The sequence below is a fragment of the Rhinatrema bivittatum genome, unplaced genomic scaffold (genome assembly GCF_901001135.1).
Source record: "Rhinatrema bivittatum unplaced genomic scaffold, aRhiBiv1.1, whole genome shotgun sequence".
NCBI classification, from domain to species: domain Eukaryota; kingdom Metazoa; phylum Chordata; class Amphibia; order Gymnophiona; family Rhinatrematidae; genus Rhinatrema; species Rhinatrema bivittatum.
The window spans coordinates 4,953-29,622 of record NW_021820373.1 but is presented as its reverse complement, the minus strand read 5'-3'; the positions used below and the strand labels follow the sequence as shown (position 1 = coordinate 29,622).

General features: G+C 49.2%; 1 protein-coding gene across 1 annotated transcript; it reads left to right on the top strand.

Moving 5' to 3' along the window:
* Nucleotides 1–650: 650 nt before the first annotated feature.
* LOC115081575 (E3 ubiquitin-protein ligase TRIM39-like) lies at nucleotides 651–14,498 on the top strand. The gene is made up of 4 exons (XM_029586001.1): nucleotides 651–893; nucleotides 1,352–1,582; nucleotides 12,533–12,555; nucleotides 14,156–14,498. Exons 1-4 carry the CDS (start codon nucleotides 711–713, stop codon nucleotides 14,310–14,312), a joined length of 594 nt encoding a protein of 197 aa, XP_029441861.1. The 5' UTR covers nucleotides 651–710; the 3' UTR covers nucleotides 14,313–14,498.
* Nucleotides 14,499–24,670: the final 10,172 nt, after the last annotated feature.

Below are 24,670 nucleotides of genomic sequence, written 5' to 3'. Positions count from 1 at the left end.
ACATGAAGATCACAACACCCCTGGTGCCAGGGTTAGGGCACTGTGTGCAGGAAGATCACAACACTCCTGGTATTAATAGGGATAGGGCACTGTGTGCATGAAGATCACAACACCCCTGGTGCCAGGGTTAGGGCACTGTGTGCAGGAAGATCACAACACTCCTGGTATTAATAGGGATAGGGCACTGTGTACATGAAGATCACAACACCCCTGGTGCCAGGGTTAGGGCACTGTGTGCAGGAAGATCACAACACCCCTGGTATCAGGGTTAGGGCACAAGTTCTAGTCACATTGACTGATCACATTACTTTTTTTTGTTAAGCTACCAACTGTTTCCATTTCTCATCCCCCATATACTGTCAGTGGGAACCTTGGTAACATGAATAAATAAGAGGGCAGCCAATAGGAATACATATTCATTCCTAAACTGACCTTAACTGACCTGAAAAGTGTCAAATTGTATCATTTTCTGTTAGTGCGCACTAACGGGAGTTAGTGCGCACTAATCGGAAAAAACGATTTTTAACGATTTTTCAACGAAATAATCGTGCCAAACACGATTTTCTTCTCCTGCCACACGATTTCAATCGTTAAGACGATATGGCACACGATTCACAACCCTAGACTTCAGCCCTGGCTACCATGCACTGACCTGTATTTGAAATATATTCATAAATCAGTCTGCTTTTTAAAGATTATCTAAACTGGCAATGTTATCTCACATGTACTCTGTATGTGGAAATTCTGTTCTTAAAGATAATAATGAAATTCAAATGAAAGATGTTTATTGTTCACAGAATAAAATCCAAACGCACTTGGAGCGAGTGAGAAAGGAGCTGGAAGATCTTCTGAAGCTTAAATCCAGTGAGGAGAGGAAAGCTGAGGAGCTGAGGGTGGGTGTCTGTGTCTCCTCAGTGCCCTGAACCAGATCAATCAGAGGATCCTAGGATCCATCCTGCCTTGTTACAGAGGGGCTGGGAGTATTTCTGGTGCTTATTAGCTGAGGACAGGCAGATTGGGGATCATTTCTGCTCTCTCCCTTAGAGGCCAGGGATAGGTCGGGCCTGATGCTTTTTAACCAGTTGCACTCCAGGATGTACATTTACCCCTTAACCACGTGTGAAGTGAGAGATAACTTTCCTCTGATGTAAGCATTTGATATTTGTAGCTTTTGATTGACTCCTGAGAGCTGTGATGCAGTTTCTGGTGGTGGATCCTCGGGTGACACAAAGCTCAGGAGGGCTCTGGGAACAGCAGAGATTCCTTGTTCATTGCAGGAGCTGCACCCAGAGCTCTGTGCACCTAAACCAGGGCCGTGTTACTGAGATTTCCATCTCTTTGTTCCATGCAGAGCCAGACAGAGATCAAGAGACGGAGGGTTGAGTCTGACTTTGAGGAGATACAGCGGTTTCTGACTGAGGGGAAGCGAATCCTTCTCTCCAGACTGGAGGAGGAAGAGAAGAAGATTCTGCAGAGAATCAGGGAAAATGTGACCCGGCTAGAAGAGCAAAGCTCCTCCATCAAGCTCCTGATCTCCGAGATAGAGGAGAAGAGTCAGCAGCCAGCGGCAGAGTTACTGAAGGTGACAGCTCAGAGAGATTTCTAAGGAAGTTACAGATCTGCCATGAGGGCTGCTGGGATTCACTTACAGTATAAAAACCCTAAAATAATCATTTCCCTGTGAATATCAGCTGTAGTGATACATAAGGCAGGCTAAACACATCAGATAAATCAGTGGGAATCTGAGGTAGGAATAATTATGTGCATAGGTGCAGACAGGGAGATTTTCAGGATTACTTGATATTATAATTGTGTAAGATCAGGAATTAGATCTGAGTCTTGGCTGCATTCACTCGGGGGAATTTTCAGCCACTTAAAAATGCTCCTTTTGATTCAAGAAACAGCAAATCTGAATATAACGGGAGCAAACAGTGGTCGGCTGCTGATATTTTGCAGACAATTGTGTAAAGTGTAAATCTCCCCTGGAAGAATAAGCCAAGTCTTGAAAGCCCCAGCCTGTCCCGGCTCTTGGAAAGCTGGGACGTAAGTCCTGGCCCAGAGGATTTATTATAACAAATCAGAGACAGAGGGAGCATCTTCCAGTAACTCCCGACTCTGCTCTGTAGGGTCCCAGATCAGGGGCGGATTGGCCTGGTTGGGGTATCGGGCAGCATCCGTGGGCCGGTCGCTCTGATCAGGTGATTTTTCCAGCTTCCTGTTGAGAAGAGGTCCTGCATGGCGGTGGCCAAAAGAGAGACCCTCTCCTCCACACTGTGCAGGTGAAGGAGATGTCCTCTCGGGCCATGCGAGTCCCTGCTGGTGCCACAACTGTGCTATTGCCTGCTAACTACACACAGGGCCTTGCTATGATGCAATCGACCTGTGCGCCACTGTCATAAGAACATAAGAACATAAGAACATGCCATACTGGGTCAGACCAAGGGTCCATCAAGCCCAGCATCCTCTTTCCAACAGTGGCCAATTCAGGCCATAAGAACCTGGCAAGTACCCAAACACTAAGTCTATTCCATGTAACCATTGCTAATGGCAGTGGCTATTCTCTAAGTGAACTTAATAGGAGATATTTAAAAAGGGCTTCAGGGGCGATCCGGGAAACTACAGACCGGTTAGCCTGACTTCAGTGCCAGGAAAAATAGTGGAAAGTGTTCTAAACATCAAAATCACAGAATATAGAAAGACATGGTTTAATGGAACAAAGTCAGCATGGCTTTACCCAAGGCAAGTCTTGCCTCACAAATCTGCTTCACTTTTTTGAAGGAGTTAATAAACATGTGGATAAAGGTGAACCGGTAGATATAGTATACTTGGATTTTCAGAAGGCATTTGACAAAGTTCCACATGAGAGGCTTCTAGGAAAATTAAAAAGTCATGGGATAGGTGGCGATGTCCTTTCGTGGATTGCAAACTGGCTAAAAGACAGGAAACAGAGAGTAGGATTAAATGGGCAATTTTCTCAGTGGAAAGGAGTGGGCAGTGGAGTGCCTCAGGGATCTGTATTGGGACCTGTACTTTTCAATATATTTATAAATGATCTGGAAAGAAATACGACGAGTGAGATAATCAAATTTGCAGATGACACAAAATTGTTCAGAGTAGTTAAATCACAAGCAGATTGTGATAAATTGCAGGAAGACCTTGTGAGACTGGAAAATTGGGCATCCAAATGGCAGGTGAAATTTAATGTGGATAAGTGCAAGGTGATGCATATAGGGAAAAATAACCCATGCTATAATTACACAATGTTGGGTTCCATATTAGGTGCTACAACCCAAGAAAGAGATCTAGGTGTCATAGTGGATAACACATTGAAATCGTCGGCTCAGTGTGCTGCGGCAGTCAAAAAAGCAAACAGAATGTTGGGAATTATTAGAAAGGGAATGATGAATAAAACGGAAAATGTCATAATGCCTCTGTATCGCTCCATGGTGAGACCGCACCTTGAATACTGTGTACAATTCTGGTCACCACATCTCAAAAAAGATATAATTGGGATGGAGAAGGTACAGAGAAGGGCTACCAAAATGATAAGGGGAATGGAACAGCTCCCCTATGAGGAAAGACTAAAGAGGTTAGGACTTTTCAGCTTGGAGAAGAGACGACTGAGGGGGGATATGATAGAGGTGTTTAAAATCATGAGAGGTCTAGAACGGGTAGATGTGAATCGGTTATTTACTCTTTTGGATATTAGAAAGACTAGGGGGCACTCCATGAAGTTAGCATGGGGCACATTTAAAACTAATCGGAGAAAGTTATTTTTCACTCAACGCACAATTAAACTCTGGAATTTGTTGCCAGAGGATGTGATTAGTGCAGTTAGTATAGCTGTGTTTAAAAAAGGATTGGATAAGTTCTTGGAGGAGAAGTCCATTACCTGCTATTAAGTTCACTTAGAGAATAGCCACTGCCATTAGCAATGGTAACATGGAATAGACTTAGTTTTTGGGTACTTGCCAGGTTCTTATGGCCTGATTTGGCCACTGTTGGAAACAGGATGCTGGGCCTGATGGACCCTTGGTCTGACCCAGTATGGCATTTTCTTATGTTCTTATGTTCTTATGACTTCTCCTCCAAGAACTTATCCAATCCTTTTTTAAACACAACTTTACTAACTGCACTACTCACATCCTCTGGCAACAAATTCCAGAGTTTAATTGTGCGTTGAGTAAGTCCAGCTCCGACCTCCCTCCAGATAAAGTTGCCCCTTTGCTGAGGGGGTGAGGGGAGTATTTCTCTGTTCTTCAACTTCCCCTGCCCCTCTCTCCCCATTTCTATTTCTTGAGACATCAGGAGAGCTCCAGTGAGGAAAGAAATGAGGAGGGCATGTGTGTGTGAGAGAGCACGTATGTGAGTGGGAGAAAGTGGGAGAGAAATGTTTGTGTATGAGAGAGGGAGAGAGAGTATGTGTGTGTGTGACAGAGAGATGAGGACAAGGGTGTGAGTGAGGAGGGAGAGAGAATGTGTGTGAGAGAGGGAGAAAGTATGTGTGTGTGTATGACAGAGAGATGAGAACATAGGTGTGAGTGAGGAAGGAGAGAGAATGTGTGTGTGATAGAGGGAGAGAGAGTATGTGTGTGTGTGACAGAGTGATGAGAACATGGGTGTGAGTGAGGCGGGAGAGAGAATGTGTGTGTGAGAGAGGGAGAGAGTATGTCTGTGTGTGACAGAGAGATGAGATCATGGGTATGAGTGAGGAGGGAGAGAGAATGTGTGTGTGAGAGAAAGAACATGGACATTTGTGAGGGAGAAAGCAAAAATATCAGGAACTGGAGGGCCCTCAGTATGGTTCACGGGGAGTGGGATCACATATATGCAAATGAGAGGGAGGGGAAGGACACCTTCTGACCTCTCTCCCCCAGTCCTCAAGTGACCAGTTCAGGTCTATGGAAACGTTGGCCACCCTACAGGAGCCGCGTGTAGCAGTGACCTTCTTCCAGCTGCCTTCCAGCATTGAGGAGCAGCGCTGCCATCCCACAGCCTAGAAAGGGAAGGCCAGAAGAAGGGGGAGGCCTGAAAGCTATATGTGTGTATGAGAGAGAGACTGCATGTATGTGTGTGTGCGTGCAAGAGAGCCTGCATGTTTACGAACGTACAACAGAGCCTGTGTATGTGTGAGAGACAGCGTATGATTGACAGACTGAGAGGGCCTGTATGTGTCTGAGAGCTTGAGACTGTGTGTGTGTGTGTGTGTGTGTGTGAGTCAGTAACAGAGCCTGTGTATGTGTGAAAGACTGCGTATGATTGACAGACTGAGAGGGCCTGTATGTGTCTGTGAGAGCATGAGACTGTGTGTGTGTGTGTGTGTGTGAGACAGTAACAGAGCCTGTGTATGTGTGAAAGACTGCGTATGATTGACAGACTGAGAGGGCCTGTATGTGTCTGTGAGAGCATGAGACTGTGTGTGTGTGTGTGTGTTTGTGTGTGTAAGAGAGAGTAACAGAGCCTGGTGTATGTGACAGCGTGTATGTGAGTGAGAGTGAGCCTGTGTGTGTGACAGCATGTGTGTTTGTTGGGAAGGGGGAGAGAAGTAAAGATTGTGAGGTCCCCACAACAATCTGTGTGTGACTGGAAACCAAATGAATCCAGATATGGATTTTTAATCCTATTATTTTAAATTTGGGGGTTATTCCATGTGTCTGCTGTTTGAAATATTTGATGTTTGGGAAATATTAGAAAAAACTTATGATAATTACTTGATGTTCGATGGATATTGCCTACTTGACATATTTATTCTTTTTTTTAGTATTGTTTTAATATTATGAATGATGTTTTATATTTTTTTACTTTATCGCTTAATGTTGTATGAGGAATGATGTTTCTGTTTTTCCATTGATGCAATGCATAATAGTCAGGCTTACTGTGTTTTTCAGAGCATGAGTGTGAGCGAGCCTGAGTGAGCTGTGAACACGTATGTGAGTGAGAGAGATCGAGCACGCCGATGAGCATGTGTGTGAGCAAGAAGACTATTTAAAACAGTGAGCGTGTGTGTGTGAGAGAAAATATAAGGGAGTCTGTGTGAGAATGAGCATATATGTTAGAAAGTGTGTATATATAAGAGAGAGGAGAAAGTTTGTGCTCTCCTCCTATCCCTGACTAATCCATGACAATCTGAGGGTGACTGGAGCCTAAAGATCCCAGGTATGGAGAGCAGAGGATTTTTTATAATCTTAGTTTTTGGCTCAGTTCTCCCAGGCTCTAGGTCACATGATCTACCTATGAAGGGTCAGTTTGGTGTGTTTTTGGGAAATGTTGAAACACTGCTGCAGGGAAAATTCACAAGGGAGTCAGACAGATATCTTGTGGGTCGGTTTTGAATGAAATCCCCCGGGCTGATATTTTCCTGTAATCCATCCTTGTCCCAGATCTTTAGTGACATCGGGAATAGATTGGAGAAGCATCTCGGGTCTCTCGCTCTACCAAATAAGCAAGGGGAGCCAATGAAGGGGACGTCTCCAGCAATTCTTGTTCAGTTCTTCCCACTGTTTGAGTGCGGATTCCCCAGGCCTATCCTCTAAAGATTTCAACAGAGAGGTCACAAACAGTTTTGAAAATTAGGCACCTCCAAGCCCTCTAGATCTCTAGTTTTTGAAGAATCAGTTTTGCTACCCTAGGGGTCTCTTTCTCTGAATAAAACTGAATATCTTACTTTGAACTTGTTTAAGCATCACATTAGGTGTTATCACCAGACCAGTACAACATTAATTAGCCTTAAGGTCACAGCGAGTGATCCAGGCTTCCAGAGGCCTGCACCCCTTCCACCAGAAGTAAGGAAGGCTCATCTACATATCCTATCCAGCAGTCACAGGGCAAGGACTCCAGAGGTCACAGGGTACGATCCAGGCTTCCAGAGGCCCACACCCCTTCCACCAGAAGAGGACCAGAAGCCTCATCTACATATCCTATCCAGCAGCCCCAGGGCAAGGACTCCAGAGGTCACAGGACATGATCCAGGCTTCCAGAGGCCCACACCCCTTCCACCAGAAGTAAGGAAGGCTCATCTACATAGCCTATCCAGCAGCCCCAGGGCAAGGACTCCAGAGGTCTCAGGGTGGGATCCAGGCTTTCAGAGGCCTGCACCCCTTCCACTAGAACAAGACCAGAAGCCTCATCTACATATCCTATCCAGCATCCACAGGGCAAGGAGCCCAGAGGTCACAGCGAGCGATCCAGGCTTCCAGAGGCCTGCATCCCTGCCACTAGAAGAGGACCAGAAGCCTCATCTACATACCCTATCCAGCAGCCCCAGAGCAAGGACTCCAGAAGTCACAGGGCATGATCCAGGCTTCCAGAGGCCTGCACCCCTTCCACCAGAAGAGGACAGGAAGGCTCATCTACATATCCTATCCAGCAGTCACAGGGCAAGGACTCCAGAGGTCACAGGGTGTGATCCAGGCTTCCAGAGGCCTGCACCCCTTCCACCAAAAGAGGACCAGAAGCCTCATCTTCGTAGCCTATCCAGCAGCCATAGGGCAAGGACTCCAGAGGTCACAGCGAGCGATCCAGGCTTCCAGAGGCCTGCACCCCTTCCACCAGAAGAGGACCGAAAGCATCATCTACATATCCTATTCAGCAGCCACAGTGCAAGGACTCCAGAGGTCACAGGGTGTGATCCAGGCTTCCAGAGGCCCTGCGCCCCTTCCACCAGAAGAGGACCAGAAGCCTCATCTACATGTCCTATCCAGCAGTCACAGGGCAAGAACTCCAGAGGTCACAGCGAGTGATCCAGGCTTCAAGAGGCCTGCACCCCTTCCTCCAGAAGAGGACCGGAATCATCATCTACATATTGTAACCAGCAGCCACAGGGCAAGGACTCCAGAGGTTACAGGGCATGTTCCAGGCTTCCAGAGCCCCTGCACTTCTGGCAGCAGAAGAGGACAGGAAGACTCATCAAAATATCTTACCCAAAGGCCTCTGGGCTAGGTCTCCAGAGGTCACAGGGCATGATCCAGGCTTCAAACTCCACAGCCCCTGTAGCAAGGATCTGCTCTCCAGGTGATGAGTTGTGCTCTCGCATTGAGGGCGAGTCTCCCAGGGCAACTTCCCTGGAGGGAAAATTTAGGTTGGTCATCATAATTGGTGATTTGATCATTAAAATGCAGATAGCTGGATGGTTAGTGGATGTGAGGACTGCCTGGTAATTTGCCTGACTGGAAGAAGGTGGCGGACCTCACCCGTCACCTAGATAGGATTTTAGACAGTGCTGGGGAGGAGCCAGCTGTCGTGGTACATGTGGGTACCAACGACATAGGAAAATGTGGGAGAGAGGTTCTGGAAGCCAAATTTAGGATTTTAGATAGAAAGCTGAAATCCAGAACCTCCAGGGTAGCATTCTCTGAAATGCTCCCTGTTCCACGCGCAGGTCACCAGAGGCAGGCAGAGCTCCGGAGTCTCAATGCGTGGATGAGACGATGGTGCAAGGAAGAGGGATTCAGTTTTGTAAGGAACTGGGGAACCTTTTGGGGAAGGGGAGTCTCTTCCGAAGGGATGGGCTCCACTTTAACCAGAGTGGATCCAGGCTGTGGGCGCTAACTTTTAAAAAGGAGATAGAGCAGTTTTAAACTTGAACAAGGGGGAAATATCAAAATCTCTTGTTTCATTAGTATCTTTGAAGGATAGGGCATCCCAAGAGAGAGGTTCCAATAAAATGAAAAGTAGTCCATGTGCCTGTAAGTAAAGAATAACCTGAGCTAAAGCATTCCAAATTATCCCTAACAACTGAAAAGCAGGTTGTTAATACAAACAAAAAACACACGTTGAACTGTCTGTATACCAATGCCAGAAGTCTAAGAAGTAAGATGGGAGAGTTAGCGTGTATAGCAGCAAATGATGACATTGACATAATTGGCATCACCGAGACCTGGTGGAAGGAGGATAACCAATAGGACAGTGTTATATCAGGGTGCAAATTATATCGCAATGATAGGGAGGATCAACTTGGTGGGGGTGTGGCATTTTATGTCCGGGAGGGTATAGAGTCCAACAGGATAAAGATCATACAAGAGGCTAAATGCTCAGTAGAATCTATATGGGTAGAAATCTCGTGTGTGTAAGAGTATAGTGTTAGGAGTATACTACCATCCACCTGGACAAAATGATATGCTGGACAATGAAATGCTAAGAGAAATAAGGGAAGCTAACCAATTTGGCAGCACAGAAATAATGGGAGATTTGAATTACGCCAATTATGACTGGGTAAATGTGGCATCAAGAGAGCGTCTCTCTCCTGGAAGGCTCCCGGCTTTCTCCCACTGTGCCACACATTAAATCGGCACAGGAAGCGTCTGATGTTGATGACATCAAGGGGAGCGGGAGGCGCGATGTTCCGCTCACCAGCTCTCACAGTCCCGGTGTTCCATGCTCCTTATGAAGTGTCTCTCTCCTGGAAGGCTCCCAGCTTTCTCCCGCTGTGCTGCGCTTTAAATCGACACAGGAAGCGTCTGATGTTGATGACGACAAGGAGGGCAGCAGGCGCGATGTTCCGCTCACCAACTCTCACAGTCCCGGTGTCCCACGGTCCTTACAAAGCGTCTCTCTCCTGGAAGGCTTCCAATAAAAATCTTTTAAAATATATCCGAAGCAGGAAAATTAAGAGGGAGTTGTCTGGACTGTTAGATGACCGAGGGGATAAAGGGGCTCTTAGGGAAGTTAAGGCCATTGTAGAAGGACTAAATTAATTCTTTACTTCTGTGTTTACTAATGACGATGTTGCGGAGATACTGGTTCCTGAGATGGTTTTCAAGGGTGATGATTCAAATGAACTGAACAAAATCTCTGTGAACCTAGAAGATGTAGTAGGCCAAATTGATAAACTAAAGAGTAGCAAATCACCTGGACCAGATGGTATGCATCCCAGGGATCTGAAGGAACTAAAAAATGAAATTTCAGATCTATTAGTTAAAATTTGTAACTGATCATTAAAATCATCCATTGTACTTCATGACTGGAGGGTGGCCAATGTAATCCCAATATTTAATAACAATTCCAGGGGTGATCCAGGAAACTATAGACAGGTGAGCCTGACTTCAGTGCCAGGAAAAATATTCTAAACATCAAATCACAGAGCATATAGAAAGGCATGGTTTAATGGGACACAGCATTTATTTACCAAAGGAAAGTCTTGCCTCACAAATCTGCTACATGTTTTTGAAGGAGTTAATAAACATGGATAATTATGAACCAGTAGATGTGGATATTTAGAAGGCATTTGACAAAGTCCCTCATTAGGGGCTTCTAAGAAAATGAAAAAGTCATGGGATAGGAGACGATATCCGTTTGTGAATTGCGAACTGGTTAAAACAGAGGAAACAGAGAGTAGGATTAAATGATCAATTTTCCCAGTGGAAAACAGTAAACAGTGGAGTACCTCAGGATCTGGACTTAGACCTGTGCTTTTCAATATCTTTATAAATGATCTGGAAAGGAATACGAAGAGTGAGGTTATCAAATTTGCTGATGGCACCAAATTATTCAGAGTAGTTAAATCACAAGCAGCTTGTGATACATTACAGGAAGACCTTGCGAGACTGGAAGATTGGGCATCCAAATGGCAGATGAAATTTAATGTGGACAAGTGCAAGGTGATGCATATAGGGAAAAATAACCCTTGCTGTAGTTACATGGTTAGGTTCCATATTAGGAACTATCACCCAGGAAAGAGATCTAGGCGTCATAGTGGATAATACATTGAAATTGTTGGCTCCGTGTCATGCGGCAGTCTAAAAAGCAAAAAGAATGTTAGGAATTATTAAGGAATGGTTAATAACACGGAAAATGTCATAATGCCTCTATCGCTCCATGGTGAGACCGCACCTTGAATATGGTGTACAACTCTGGTAGTCGCATCTCAAAAAAGATATAGTTGCAATGGAGAAGGTACATAGAAGGGCGATCAAAATGATAAAAGGAATGGAACAGCTCCCATATGAGGAAAGACTAAAGAGGTTAGGACTGTTCAGCTTGGAGAAGAGATAGAGGTGTTTAAAATCATGAGAAGTCTGGAACAGGTAAATGTAAATTGGTTATTTATTCTTTCGGACAGTAAAAGAACTAGGGGTCACTCCATGAAGACAGGAAGTCTTTTAAAAGAATCCTCAAGACTCATTTCTACAAATTGGCCTTTGAAGCTTTTTAGCCATTTTATTCCTTGCACGTTTGATCTCTGGCTTGAATTTTTTGTATTATTATCAGCCAAATATGTTTTTATTTTACATTTTCAGTTGATGGAGGTTTTATTATATCCTGCCCTCAACTATAAAAGGGTGGATAACAAATATTATAAATAGATAAATAATGTTTGCCTGCTTGCCGGGTACTTCTGATTTGGATTGGCAACTGTTGGAAATAGGACCATGGGCTTGATGGACCTTCGGTTTGACCCAGTATGGCAAATCTAATGATCTAATGAAGATCCCTTTCACTTTGGACCGCTCGGTGATTTACTCTGCCTTGTGCTTGATGGGGGAGGGGAGGAAAAGCATCATCGCATCTCTCATATCAGGCACCAGATTGCCTTGAGCTCCCCTGGGAAAACTGAGTTAACCTTACTGTCACCTTCAGTCTCTGGCAGTGCTGAGCTACCCCTGGGTGTGAAAGAGAGGCTCAGCCCTGACCACCAGCTCCATCTCCTGATGTAGAAGCTCAGCACAGCCTCATTCAGTCTTTGCTCTCTCCTTACATCTTCCAGTGGAGCTCTCATAAGAAAACCCCTCAGTCCCAGGCTCTCTCCTTACATCTTCCATTGGAGCTCTCATACAAAAACTCCTCAGTCCCAGGCTCTCTCCTTACATCTTCCAGGGGAGCTCTCATAAGAAAATGTCTACGTCCCAGGCTCTCTCCTTACATCTTCCAGGGGAGCTCTCATAAGAAAATGCCTCCGTCCCAGCCTCTCTCCTTACATCTTCCAGGGGAGCTCTCATAAGAAAACTCCTCAGTCCCAGCCTCTCTCCTTACATCTTCCAGGGGAGCTCTCATAAGAAAAGCCCTCAGTCCCAGCCTCTCGCCTTACATCTTCCAGGGGAGCTCTCATAAGAAAACCCCTCAGTCCCAGCCTCTCTCCTTATATCTTCCAGGGGAGATCACATAAGAAAACCCCTCAATCCCAGCCTCTCTCCTTACATCTTCCAGGGGAGCTCTCATAACAAAACTCCTCATTCCCAGCGTCTCTCCTTACATTTTCCAGGGGAGATCTCATAAGGAAACCCCTCAGTCCCAGCCTCTCTCCTTACATCTTCCAGGGGAGCTCTCATAAGTAAACCCCTCAGTCCCAGCTTCTCTCCTATTCCTTCCCAGGCAGCTCTGATTAGGAGCCCCCAATGCCTGCTCCTCATCAAACTGCTCCCTGCCTGTGAGAAGGAGGAAGGAGGATCCTCTTTCATTGCATGGAGTTTCTTTGCTCTATAAACAGGCAGTTGTGTGATTGCACAGAGCTGAGTGTGGAATATCCTAAAGTGTATAACAGCTGCTCATGATCTGTAGGGTGGAGGTAGAAATAATCTCTGTCTTGTTTCTCCTCTAGGATGTGAAGGAAACCCTGACCAGGTACAAGTTACTTTCTCATCTTTTCTATGCGGTTGGAAATTTATATTTTTGGTGATGGAGCTTGACGGGGATAAGAGGGGTAACAAAGGATCTTATTGATTGGTAAACTGGTGGGAGAAGTGGGATTTGGTTTGGATAGGTTCCTGGAGGAAAAGTCCATAAACCATTATAAAGGTAGAGCTGTAGGAATCCCCTTCTCACTGGGATGAGCAGCTTGGAATCTCTCTACCCCCTTGGGATCCTCCCGGGTACTTGATGGACCTTTGGTCTGACCCATAATGGCAAAGTCTTATGTTCTTGTAGAACCAGCACCAACACAGGCCCTGATCCCCTTCCAACTTGGGTAATGGCTCAGGCTGTGTAACCAAGAACCCAAACAGGGGAACGACTCCAGATAAACACTCCTACTCTCCTTAACTCTTATCCAGAATGCCAGAGCTAGAATTAATGCAGCCGCTTTTATAAGCAGCAGGGGGAGGGGGGCTATTCCAGCAACCTCAGAGGAGGAGCTGTTCTGAATAGTTCACTCCTCCCTCCACGAACTTTCCCAACCTAGCTCACAGGGTTGAAGACCAGGGCATCATCAGGATGATCCCATCTGCTCCATCTCTATCCCCTGGGGTTGAACATCTCCCAGAATAATCCCACTGACCCTCTTACCTGTAGTTATATCTCATTCTCTCCTCCTGTCCCATCTCTATCTCCTGGGGGTGAACATCTCCCAGAATAATCCCAGTGATTCTCTTACCTGTAGTTATATCTCATTCTCTCCTCCTGTCCCATGTCTATCTTCTGGGGTTGAACATCTCCCAGAATAATCCCAGTGACTTTCTTACCTGTAGTTATATCTCATTCTCTCCTCCTGTCCCATCTCTATCTCCTGGGGTTGAACATCTCCCAGAATAATCCCAGTGACTCTTACCTGTTGTTCTATCTCATTCTCTCCACCTGTCCCATGTCTATCTCCTGGGGTTGAACATCTCCCAGAATAATCCCAGTGACTCTCTTACCTGTAGTTATATCTCATTCTCTCCTCCTGTCCCATCTCTATCTCCTGGGGTTGAACATCTCCCAGAATAATCCCAGTGACTCTCTTACCTGTAGTTATATCTCATTCTCTTCACCTGCCCCATGTCTATCTCCTGGGGTTGAACATCTCCCAGAATAATCCCAGTGACTCTCTTACCTGTAGTTATATCTCATGCAGACTGGATGGGCCGTTTGGTCTTCTTCTGCCGTCATTTCTATGTTTCTATGTTTCTCTCCTCCTGTCCCATCTCTATCTCCTGGGGTTGAACATCTCCCAGAATAATCCCAGTGACTCTCTTACCTGTAGTTATATCTCATTCTCTCCTCCTGTCCCATCTCTATCTCCTGGGGTTGAACATCTCCCAGAATAATCCCAGTGACTCTCTTACCTGTAGTTATATCTCATTCTCTCCACCTGTCCCATGTCAATCTCCTGGGGTTGAACATCTCCCTGAATAATCCCAGTGACTCTCTTACCTGTAGTTATATCTCATTCTCTCCTCCTGTCCCATGTCTATCTCCTGGGGTTTAACCTCTCCCAGAATAATCTCAGTGACTTTTTTACCTGTAGGTGTCAGAATGCAGAGTTTCCAAAACCAGAGGCTGTTTCTACTGACCTGAGATTGGATTTCCCACTGAGATACCCTCAGCAACTGAAGAAAGTGATCACATGCTTTGGAGGTAGAAGAATCTCTCTCTTTTACTTTTGCTTTATTTGTTTGCATTAAATCATTAGCAGTCAGAATGTGGAGTTTCTCAGATGCAGATCTGCAATCTGTCTGTACAGATGAGAGATTGCTCCTCTCTTCCCCTTCCTCTGTTTGTGGTCCTGATCCCGTTCTCTCCTGTCTTCCCCGATCTCTTATTTATTCTTTCTCTTACATTTGCCAAAATCTCAAATTGCAAAGCCTGCCCTATGAAACACATTTTAGATGTAAATCTCTGAGTTCTCTCAGTATATTCTATAGAGAGACTTGTGGAGGAAGAGAAGGCAGAGAAGGGGATATGATTGGGACTTATAAATCATGAGTGGGGTGGAACGGGTAAATAGGGAAAGGAAAATTAGTTTCTTACCTGATAATTTTCGTTCCCTGTACGTACCAGGATCAGTCCAGACGGTGGGTTATGTCCCCCGTCCAGCAGATGGAGTCAGAGCAAACTTCGGAGGGTGCTGGCATATAAGCTGGTGCACCCCTCCTAGATCCTCAGAATCTCTCTGACTCCAGCAGATGTGAGGAGGGGAACCCATTGTTTCCACTAATTAGTGGCTCTATGCCACATTTCTTATTCTTCTATCTTTCTTCTTGATGGATCAAGCTATTTAAAAAAAAAAAAAAAAGTTTTGTTCCTTCTCTGAAGTGAGCCGGCTTGGGCTTGGCTCACATTCATCTCCTACAAAATATAAGGGATATAACTAGTATGCAATCAAAACAAGAGAAAATAACTAGCTACATAAATCAATATAGGCTGCAAGAAAATAATAATTTAATCTCTGGAATCAATAAATAATGCTGTAACTGTAATGTATTATTTAAAACATGATTATTAATATAGAGATAAGACCTCAGTATTGGCAAGAGATCTGAATTAACAGAAACTTCTAGTGGCCAATTGGTCCAATCATCGGTCTTGTAATTTCTAATTGTGATTTGGTGAATTTTAATAAAATATTTTAATTATTAACTGTAGTAACGTACTTACATATTAATTTATTAATTTTTGCTTTTTTATAAAATTGGAACAAATGTCTATTGGCACTAGTTAAACAACACTGTGACTTGTGTTCAATTTTGATGTTCTGAATTTGCTTGAGATCAAGCTTAATTCATATTATATTTCTTGAAAAAATTCTTGAACTTAATTTCCTAAGTGATAAGAGTAGAAAATATATTTGTCACTCTTAATTAATGTCCTTCAACCTTTTTGACTTTTAATTGATGTCCTATATACTTTGTTGTAATTGATTTTAATAAAGTGACAAATCGTTCACTCAGCTAAATCGACGGCTGTGCTGTTTGAAGGACTCAAACGTCTCAAAAAAGTAACGTTTTGTTACTATTCAGCAACTTTGTAGCACTTTGCTGAATCGACGGCTGTGCTGTGCTGTGCTGTTTAAAAGGACTCAGACGTCTCAAAAAAGTAACAATTGTTACTGTTCAACGACTTTGTAACAATTTGTAGAACTCAAAAGTCTCTGTATAAATAGAACCCAGTGTTGACTGATAGAATTATTTAGAACTGGTCCAATGTCATTGTGTCTCAAAGATCAATATAAGCTTCTCTGCAGCCAATTGTGTAATGCAGATTAAAGCAATCGAATTTCAGTCTTGCAGTTAAATATAGGACGGGCGGTATAATTCAATCCGTCTCTCATACAATCTTGTGTCCCGACAATATTTGTAAACGGCAGAACACTTATCTTAAATTTTGATGATCACATGCGTTGCAGATTATTCTTTTACTCTGCTCTGCCGTAACTGAGACCCAGAGGGTCTAATAACCGCTGCCAACGCGGCCGGCGTTTCGCAAAACACGCTGCTTCAGGGCGGACTAATTTTTGGAGAGAAACTTCTACTGCAGTCGGGTTTCAGACTGAAATTCACATTCATCTCCTGCCATCAGGACTGCCTCTTTCTTCTCCCTCCCTCGCCTAGCTTACTATCTCGGGGGTAAGTTTTGGGGAGGATTTTTGTGTTTTTATTCCTTCGCAGCTATAGATTTGGCACTTTAGAAGGTGGATGCTGGTGGTGCCAGCCTCTCCCCTCCTCTCAGTCGCGGTCACTCACCTTCCTCCCGCGGTCCCGCGACGTCACATTCCCCGGGGCCGCAGGCGGCACGGAGGTCCCATTCCCCTGCCGCCCCCGGGTGTGAGGGGGTGTTTCCGAGTTGAGCTAGGATGAGGCAGGCCCGCTCCTCCCGCGGCGCGATCGTCGGCGTTGCTGTCTCGGGTGCCTTAGGCCCGCCTCCCGGATTCGCGCAATGCAGCGCGTCCGTTGCTCGTCCTGTGGCAGCCCGGGACAGGTCGCATCGAGGGACGGTCTCTGCGGCAGGTGCCTCCCCGGGGGGGGGAGACTAGCACCGCTCCTCCGACAACCTCTCCGCCATGCTCAGAGCGCTGCGGGCCTCGGGGGTAGCCACGCCCCCTTCTTTGGCGGGAGCGGCGGCCATCTTAGAGTTGGAAAGCAGCGTGGGCTCAGACGCTGAAGAGACTAAGGAGGATTTCTTGCCGCTGGCACCCCCGAGCATGGATCCGGGGCCTCTTCCCTCCACCTCCGGACTCCCCAGGGACTTCATTCCCCCCCCCCCCCCCCCCCCGACTGGGCCTCTCAGCTTCTCCGCGGATTTTGTGGTGCTTATGCACCAAGCGTATTTGCAGAGCTTGAATCTGCAGGGGGGCTCAGCTGCGTTGCCTCCTCCCGCTAAGGCTCCAAGGACCACAGGTACATCAGTTTCGGAAACGGGGGCGGGGGGGGGGGCGGCCCCAAGGTGCTCCTGGGTACACCGCTGTCCCTGGGCGGGACGTCGCCCTCGCCGGGCCCGGGGGGTGACCTGGCATCGCAAGTGGACGATGAAACAATCTTAGCAGCGCACTTGGAATGCGATGATCCACGGGTTCTGCAGATTTTTCGCAAGGAGGAATTGGCGGACCTCATCCCCCACGTTCTTCAGGAATTGGATCTCGACCCCCACATTGAGCCCCCGGGGCCTCCGGCTCCCTCCGTAGCCTCCGCTACCACAAAGGGAGACCCTGTCTTGGCGGGCCTGTGTCCCCTGGCGAGGACATTTCCTATCCATGATTCGTTTCTCCAGCTCCTTGTGAGGGAGTGGGACAACCCGGAGGCATCCCTTCGGGTTGGCAGGGCCATGGATAAGCTCTGTCCTCTCCCGGGTGATTTCCTGGACCTTCTCAAGGTCCCCAAGGTTGACTTGGCGGTTTCCGCCGTCACGAAAAGAACCACGATCCCGGTCACAGGAGGCACTGCCCTCCATGATATTCAGGACAGAAAGCTGGAGGTCGCCCTCAAGAAGATCTTTGAGGTCTCGGCGTTGGGGGTCCAAGCGGCCATATGCGGTTCTCTTACCCAGAGAGCCGGTCTTAGATGGGTCCAACAGCTCCTCACCTCCCAGCAGTTACCACCGGACGAGGCGGCTCAGGCTGACCGCTGGAGGCGGTCATCGCTTACGGGGCAGACACCTTACACGACCTGCTGCGGGTCCTGGCGAGGACCATGGCATCGGCGGTGTCCGCCAGGCGCCTGCTGTGGCTTTGGAATTGGGCAGCGGACGCTTCCTCCAAGGCTAGCCTGGGAGCTCTGCCTTTCAAGGGCAAGTTTCTCTTTGGCGAGGACTTAGATCAGATTATAAAGACCCTAGGGGAAAACTCGGTCCACAGATTACCCAAGGACCGTCAACGGTCCTATCATCCGTCCTCGGGGACTTCCAGAAACCGGTACCGCACCCAAAGGCGTTACAGGGGTTCCAGACAGCAAGGTCCTAGGACACCGTCAACCAGATCTCAGTCGTGGACTCGGCCCTTTCGGGGTCGCAGACCCTCCAGGGACTCCTCGGCCCAGGGAGCCTCTGGCAAGACACCCCAATGATGCCAGGCCACTCCTCGCTACCCCGGATTGGAGGTCGCATCGCTCTGTTTTACGAGGAGTGGGCCAACATCACCACGGACCACTGGGTCCTAGACATCCTAAGACACGGTTACACGTTGGAATTTGTCCGGTTTCCCAAGGACAGGTTCATCTTCTCTCCCTGCGGGTCAAGCCTCAAGTGGCTGGGGGCCAACTACCTCTATCTAATCAAGCTAGATATTTCACTTGGATGCAGCCCCATCACTGCTCTCTACATTAATGGTGGGGTGGAAGGGAAATAGAACCAAGAGCTAAGAGAAACAGATAAGTATGAGAGAAAAAATGTGTGAAGCTTGCTGGGCAGACTGGATGGGCCATTTGGTCTTCTTCTGCCGTCATTTCTATGTTTCTACGGTACAGCTCACGCCGGACAGGCTTCTGGAACTGGGAGCCATTTCGCCCGTCCCCTCAGGAGAGGTGGGCTCGGGGCATTATTCGATTTACTTCGTGGTTCCCAAAAAGGACGGCTCCTTTCGTCCCATTCTGGACCTCAAGGAAGTCAACAAGATGCTTTGGATCTCCAGGTTTCGCATGGAAACACTCCGCTCCGTCATCACGGCTGTGCATCAGGGGGAGTTCCTAGCCTCCCTCGATCTAACGGAAGCATACCTGCACATTCCGATCCTCCCAGGCCATCGGAGGTTCCTTCACTTCAAGATCTTGAATCAACATTTTCAGTTCCAGGCGCTGCCCTTCGGGCTGGCAACCGCACCCAGGACCTTTACCAAGGTTATGGTGGTAGTGGCAGCAGCACTACGGAGGGAAGGCATTCTGGTCCACCCTTATTTGGACGACTGGCTCATCTGAGCGAAGTCCTTGCCGCAGGGACGGGCGGCGGTCGACAGAGTGGTGTCCTTCCTACAGTCCCTTGGCTGGGTGGTGAACTTCAGCAAGAGCAGTCTGCTGCCGTCCCAACAATTGGACTTCCTGGGGGCGCGCTTCGACACGACACAGGGCAAGGTCTTTTTGCAGCCGGACAAGGCGCAAGCCCTGCGGGAGCAAATCATCAGGTTTTCTGCTCTCCAGGTACACACGGCGTGGGACTACCTCCAGGTCCTAGGCTCTATGGCGTTCGCAATAAGCCTAGTCCCCTGGGCCTTTGCACACCTGCGGCCTCTGCAAATGTCCCTTCTCTCAAGGTGGAAACCAGTCTCTCGGGACTATCAGGCAATTCTTCCACTTACTCCGACCGCCAGGTCCAGCTTGCGGTGGTGGCTGGATCCCAGGAACCTAGCCCAAGGATGTCCCCTGGAGACACCGGACTGGGTAGTAGTCACTACCGATGCCAGTCTGCTGGCTGGGGGCAGTGTGCCTCAGGAGCTCAGCTCAAGGCCAGTGGACAAAGGATCAGGCGGCCTGGCCGATCAACCGTCTGGAGACCAGGGCAGTTCGTTTGGCCCTTGTGCAGTTCCTGCCCCTGATCAGGGGACGGGCGGTTCGAGTCCTCTCGTACAATGCAACAGGAGCCGACTGGTGGTGCTGGAGGCCGCTCGACTGATGGCATGGGCGGAACGTTTCCTGGAACGTCTGGAGGCCTCACACATCGCCGGGGTGGACAACATCCAAGCGGACTGAGTCGTCAGGTGTTGGATCCGGGAGAATGGTCTCTCTCCGACGAGGTGATGGCGCTCATTGCCTGACGCTGGGGGACGCCCGCGTTGGATCTCATGGCGTCCGCTTCCAATGCAAAAGCTCCCCGGTTCTTCAGCCGCAGACGGGAGCACGGCGCAGAGGGCATCGATGCTCTGGTTCTTCCATGGCCTCCTCAGCTGTTGCTCTACGTCTTTCCCCCCTGGCCCCTTGTGGGCAAGGTGCTACGGAGGATAGAGAGACACCGCGGTCGGGTCATCCTAGTGGCTCCAGAATGGCCGCAGCGCCCGTGGTTCGCGGACCTTCTCCGCGTGGCAGTGGACGGTCCACTTCGACTCTCACATCTTCCACGTCTGCTTCGCCAGGGCCCGGTATTTTCGGAGCAGGCGGAACACTTCTGTCTTGCAGCGTGGCTTTTGAATGGAGGAACCTCCTGAGCAGGGTCTACGCTAGTCCCGTGGTAGATACACTCCTCAAAGCGCGTAAAACCTCGACATCAGTCGCTTATGTGCGGGTGTGGAAGGTATTTGAGATTTGGTGCTCGGCGCGGGGTGCCCTCGCGACCGCAGCCTCCCGTCAACAGGTTCTGGCGTTCCTGCAAGAGGGGCTGGAGAAGGGTCTCTCCTACAATTCCCTGAGAGTACAGGTGTCCGCTCTCGCTTCGCTAGCTCGCGCCTCGGGAAGACCTGACCCGTCATCTCATCCGGACATCTCACGGTTCCTCAAGGGAGTCAAGCATCTGCGGCCGCCGGTGCATCCTCTTTGTCCTTCCTGGAATCTCAACTTGGTGTTACGGGCCCTGGGAGGGCCCCCCTTCGAACCGCTGCGGCAGGCCTCCCTTAAGGACATCACCCTGAAAGCGGTTTTCTTGGTCGCTATTGCCTCGGCGCGGCGCATCTCCGAGCTCCAAGCTCTGTCGTGCAGGGAGCCCTTCCTACGGTTCACGGACTCGGGGGTTTACATTCGGACAGTCCCTTCGTTCCTGCCTAAGGTGGTTTCCTCTTTCCACATGAACCAGGTAGTGGAACTTCCGGCCTTCCCGACGGACGCCCCCATGTCTCTTAGGCGACTGGACGTAAAGCGCACTCTTCTCCATTATTTGGAGGTGACTAATGAATTCCGGGTCTCCGATCACCTCTTCGTGCTCTGGTCAGGAGCTAGAAAGGGTCATCAAGCGTCGAAGACTACAATTGCGCGCTGGCTCAAGGAGGTGGTGACTTCGGCATACATCGGTTCCGGGAAGGATCCCCCGACGGGTCTCAAGGCCCATTCTCTCCGGGCCCAGGCCACCTCCTGTGCAGAGTCCCAGTTCATCTCCGCGCAGGAAATCTGTCGAGCGGCGACCTGGAAGTCTCTTCACACATTCTCCAGACATTACCGGCAAATTGAAAACTCCAACTAACTAACTATACCGCCCGAAAAACGGGGCCGATTCAAAGAACCCCCAGCTGGATCAGAACTCCCAGAACCAGAGGCCCAACAATGTACAATGAAATGAACCTTAGAGACCAACCGAGCGGACTCTCCTCATCGTAAAAAACAAAACACAGACTACTTGGGTGGGCTCCTGGACTGATCCTTGGTACTACAGGAACGAAAATTATCAGGTAAGAAACTAATTTTCCTTTCCCTGTACGTACCAGGATCAGTCCAGACACCTGGGATGTACCAGAGCTGAATTACTGAGGGTGGGAGCCAGAGAGTCCCGCTCGCAGTACTCTCTCTCCGAATCCCCCTGAATCCCGGCCCCGAACATCCAACCGGTAGTGTCTAGCGAAAGTATGCAATGACTTCCAAGTCGCCGCTCTACAAATTTCTTGCGGCGACACCTGCGAAGATTCCGCCCACGAGGCGGCATGGGATCGCGTCGAGTGAGCCCGAAGGCCCACAGGAACAGGCTTCCCTTTCAGTATGTACGCTGAAGCGATGGCCTCCTTGAGCCAGCGTGCAATCGTGGTCCGGGAAGCTGCCCCCCCCCCCCCGCGTTTTGGGCCCGACCACAAAACAAAAAGGTGGTCCGAGACCAGAAAAGGGTTCGTTACTTCCAGATAACGGAGCAGAACTCTGCGGACATCAAGTTTCCTCAACACCTTAGTTTCAGGATCAGAACGCTCCCCCTCCGGAAAAGTGGGCAGCTCAACCATCTGGTTCAAATGAAAAGCTGACACCACCTTCGGAAGGAAGGAGGGAACCGTCCTTAGGGAAACCCCAGAATCCGAGAAGCGTAAGAATGGCTCCCGACAAGATAACGCCTGCAATTCTGAGACTCGTCTCGCCGACGCAATTGCCACGAGAAACACCGCCTTAAGAGTAAGGTCTTTTAGCGTTGATCGCTTGATGGGCTCAAAAGGCGACGTGCACAGAGCAGAAAGTACCCAATTGAGATTCCAAGAAGGACAAGGATGACGTAGCGGGAGACGCAAATGCTTAGCCCCCCGAAGAAAACGCGCCACATCCGGATGATGTGCTAGAGACATACCTTGCACCTTCCCTCTGAGGCAACCAAGCGCCGCTACCTGGACCCTAAGAGTACTACAAGATAGACCTTTTGCAAGTCCTGTCTGAAGAAAAGCGAGGACATCAGGCACGGATGGCAACACCGGATTTACCTCACGAGTTCTACACCAATCCTCAAACACCGCCCAAACCCGAACGTAGGCGAAGGACGTAGAGCGCTTCCTAGAACTCAGCAAGGTGGCCACCACCGCATCCGAATACCCCTTATTCTTCAAACGTTTCCTCTCAAAAGCCAAGCCGCGAGACAGAAGTGATCCGCGTCCTCCAAACAGACGGGTCCTTGACTGAGGAGTGCTGCCGCCCCTCGAAATCTGAGAGGGGGCTCCCTTGCCAACTGCAGGAGGTCCGCGAACCAAGGGCGCCATGGCCACTCCGGCGCCACCATGATCACCTCCGCCGGATGCATCTCTATTTGTCAAAGGACCTTGCCGATCAGTGGCCAAGGAGGGAATACATATAGGAGAATGTCTATGGGCCAGGGGAGTACCAGAGCATCCACCCCTTCGGCCCCTCGTTCTCTCCTTCGGCTGAAGAACCTTGGGGCCCTGGCGTTCTGAGCGGTGGCCATCAGGTCCATGTGTGGCGTTCCCCACCTTTTGCAGATGAGGTGGTAAGCAACCTCTGGCAGCTCCCACTCCCCTGGGTCCAATCGATGTCGACTGAGGAAATCCGCTTGGACATTGTCCACTCCAGCGATATGGGACGCCGCGATGTTGCTTAGATTTCTTTCTGCCCAGAGCATTAACAGCTGCGTCTGCTCCGCGACAGCCCGGCTCCTCGTTCCTCCTTGGCGATTGATGTACGCTACTGTGGTCACATGTCCGACAACACTCTGACCGCTTTCCCTCGAATCAATGGGAGGAATGACTGCAGTGCTATCGTGACCGCTCTGGTCTCCAAGCAATTGATGGACCACTGTGACTGAGCTTTGGACCACTGTCCTTGTACCGAGCGGCCCATGCAAACTGCCCCCCCAGCCGGATAAGCTGGCATCCGTAGTGACCACCGTCCAGGTGGGCATGAGCAGGGACACTCCGCGTGTCAGATTGTCGGAGCTGAGCCACCACTGTAGACTGGACCTCGCCTGATCCGTGAGTGGGAGCGGAAGGTGAAATTCCTACGACACCGGACGCCACCGGGAGAGCAATGCAGATTGCAATGGACGCAGATGAGCGAAAGCCCAGGGAACCAACGCGAGCATTGACGCCATCGACCCCAACACCATCAGATAATCGCAAACCTGAGGGCACCGTAGGGACAATAAACGGCGCACTTGACCCTGAAGCTTGCACACCCGCTCCTTGGACAGGAACACTCTGCCTCGCTTCGTGTCGAACAGTGCTCCCAGGTAATGCAGGGTCTGGGTGGGAACCAGCCAACTTTTGGAGAGATTGACTACCCATCCGAGTGAGCGCAAGAGCTGCAGGACCCTGTCGACGGCCTGTTGGCATTGGCTTTCGGATTTGGCCCAGATTAGCCAATCGTCCAAGTAGGGATGTACCAGGAATCCCTCCTTCCGAAGCTCGGCTGCCACCACCACCGTTACTTTTGTAAACGTCCGTGGAGCGGTGGCGAAGCCGAAGGGGAGAGCCTTGAACTGATAATGTCTGCCCAGGATACAGAAGCGCAGAAACCACTGATGACCTGGCTGAATGCCGATGTGAAGGTAAGCCTCCGTGAGGTCCAAGGACGCGGCTGGACGCCAGGAATTCGCCCAGTCGCACTGAGGCTATCACCGACCGAATCGTCTCCATTTTGAAGCGTGGAACGCGAAGACATCTGTTGACCCCTTTCAGGTCTAGGATGGGTCTGAAAGTACCCTCCTTCTTTGGCACGATGAAGTAAATGGAGTACCGGCCCCGACGGTGTTGTCCCGGGGGCACGGGCACTATCGTGCCCAGGTCTTCTAGCCGTCGCAGCGTATCCCGGACTGCCGCTCGTTTGCTGTGACCCTTGCAAGGGGAGATCAAAAATTTGTCCGCCGGAATTCGTGCAAAATCTAAAGCGTAACCTTGTCCTATCACGCTGAGGACCCACTGATCCGTCGTTATTCTGGTCCATTCCCCGTAAAAACTCTCCAACCTGGCTCCTACATTTGGCACGGCCGACGGAACCGGCTGAAGGGAATGGACCCTCCGCATTTCATTGCGAGGCTTTTGGACCCGGCCCCGACGAGGGACCGTCTCGCCTCCCAAACTTTCTCCCGCGAAAGGACTGAGACCACGACGGTGACCTCGAGGAGCCAGACCGATAGGAGGGCCCTGACGATCTCTGAGGCTGCGACTTTCTTGGTCCCCGAAAACGGGCCCTACTGGAGAAAGACGTCCTGTTTCTGTGCC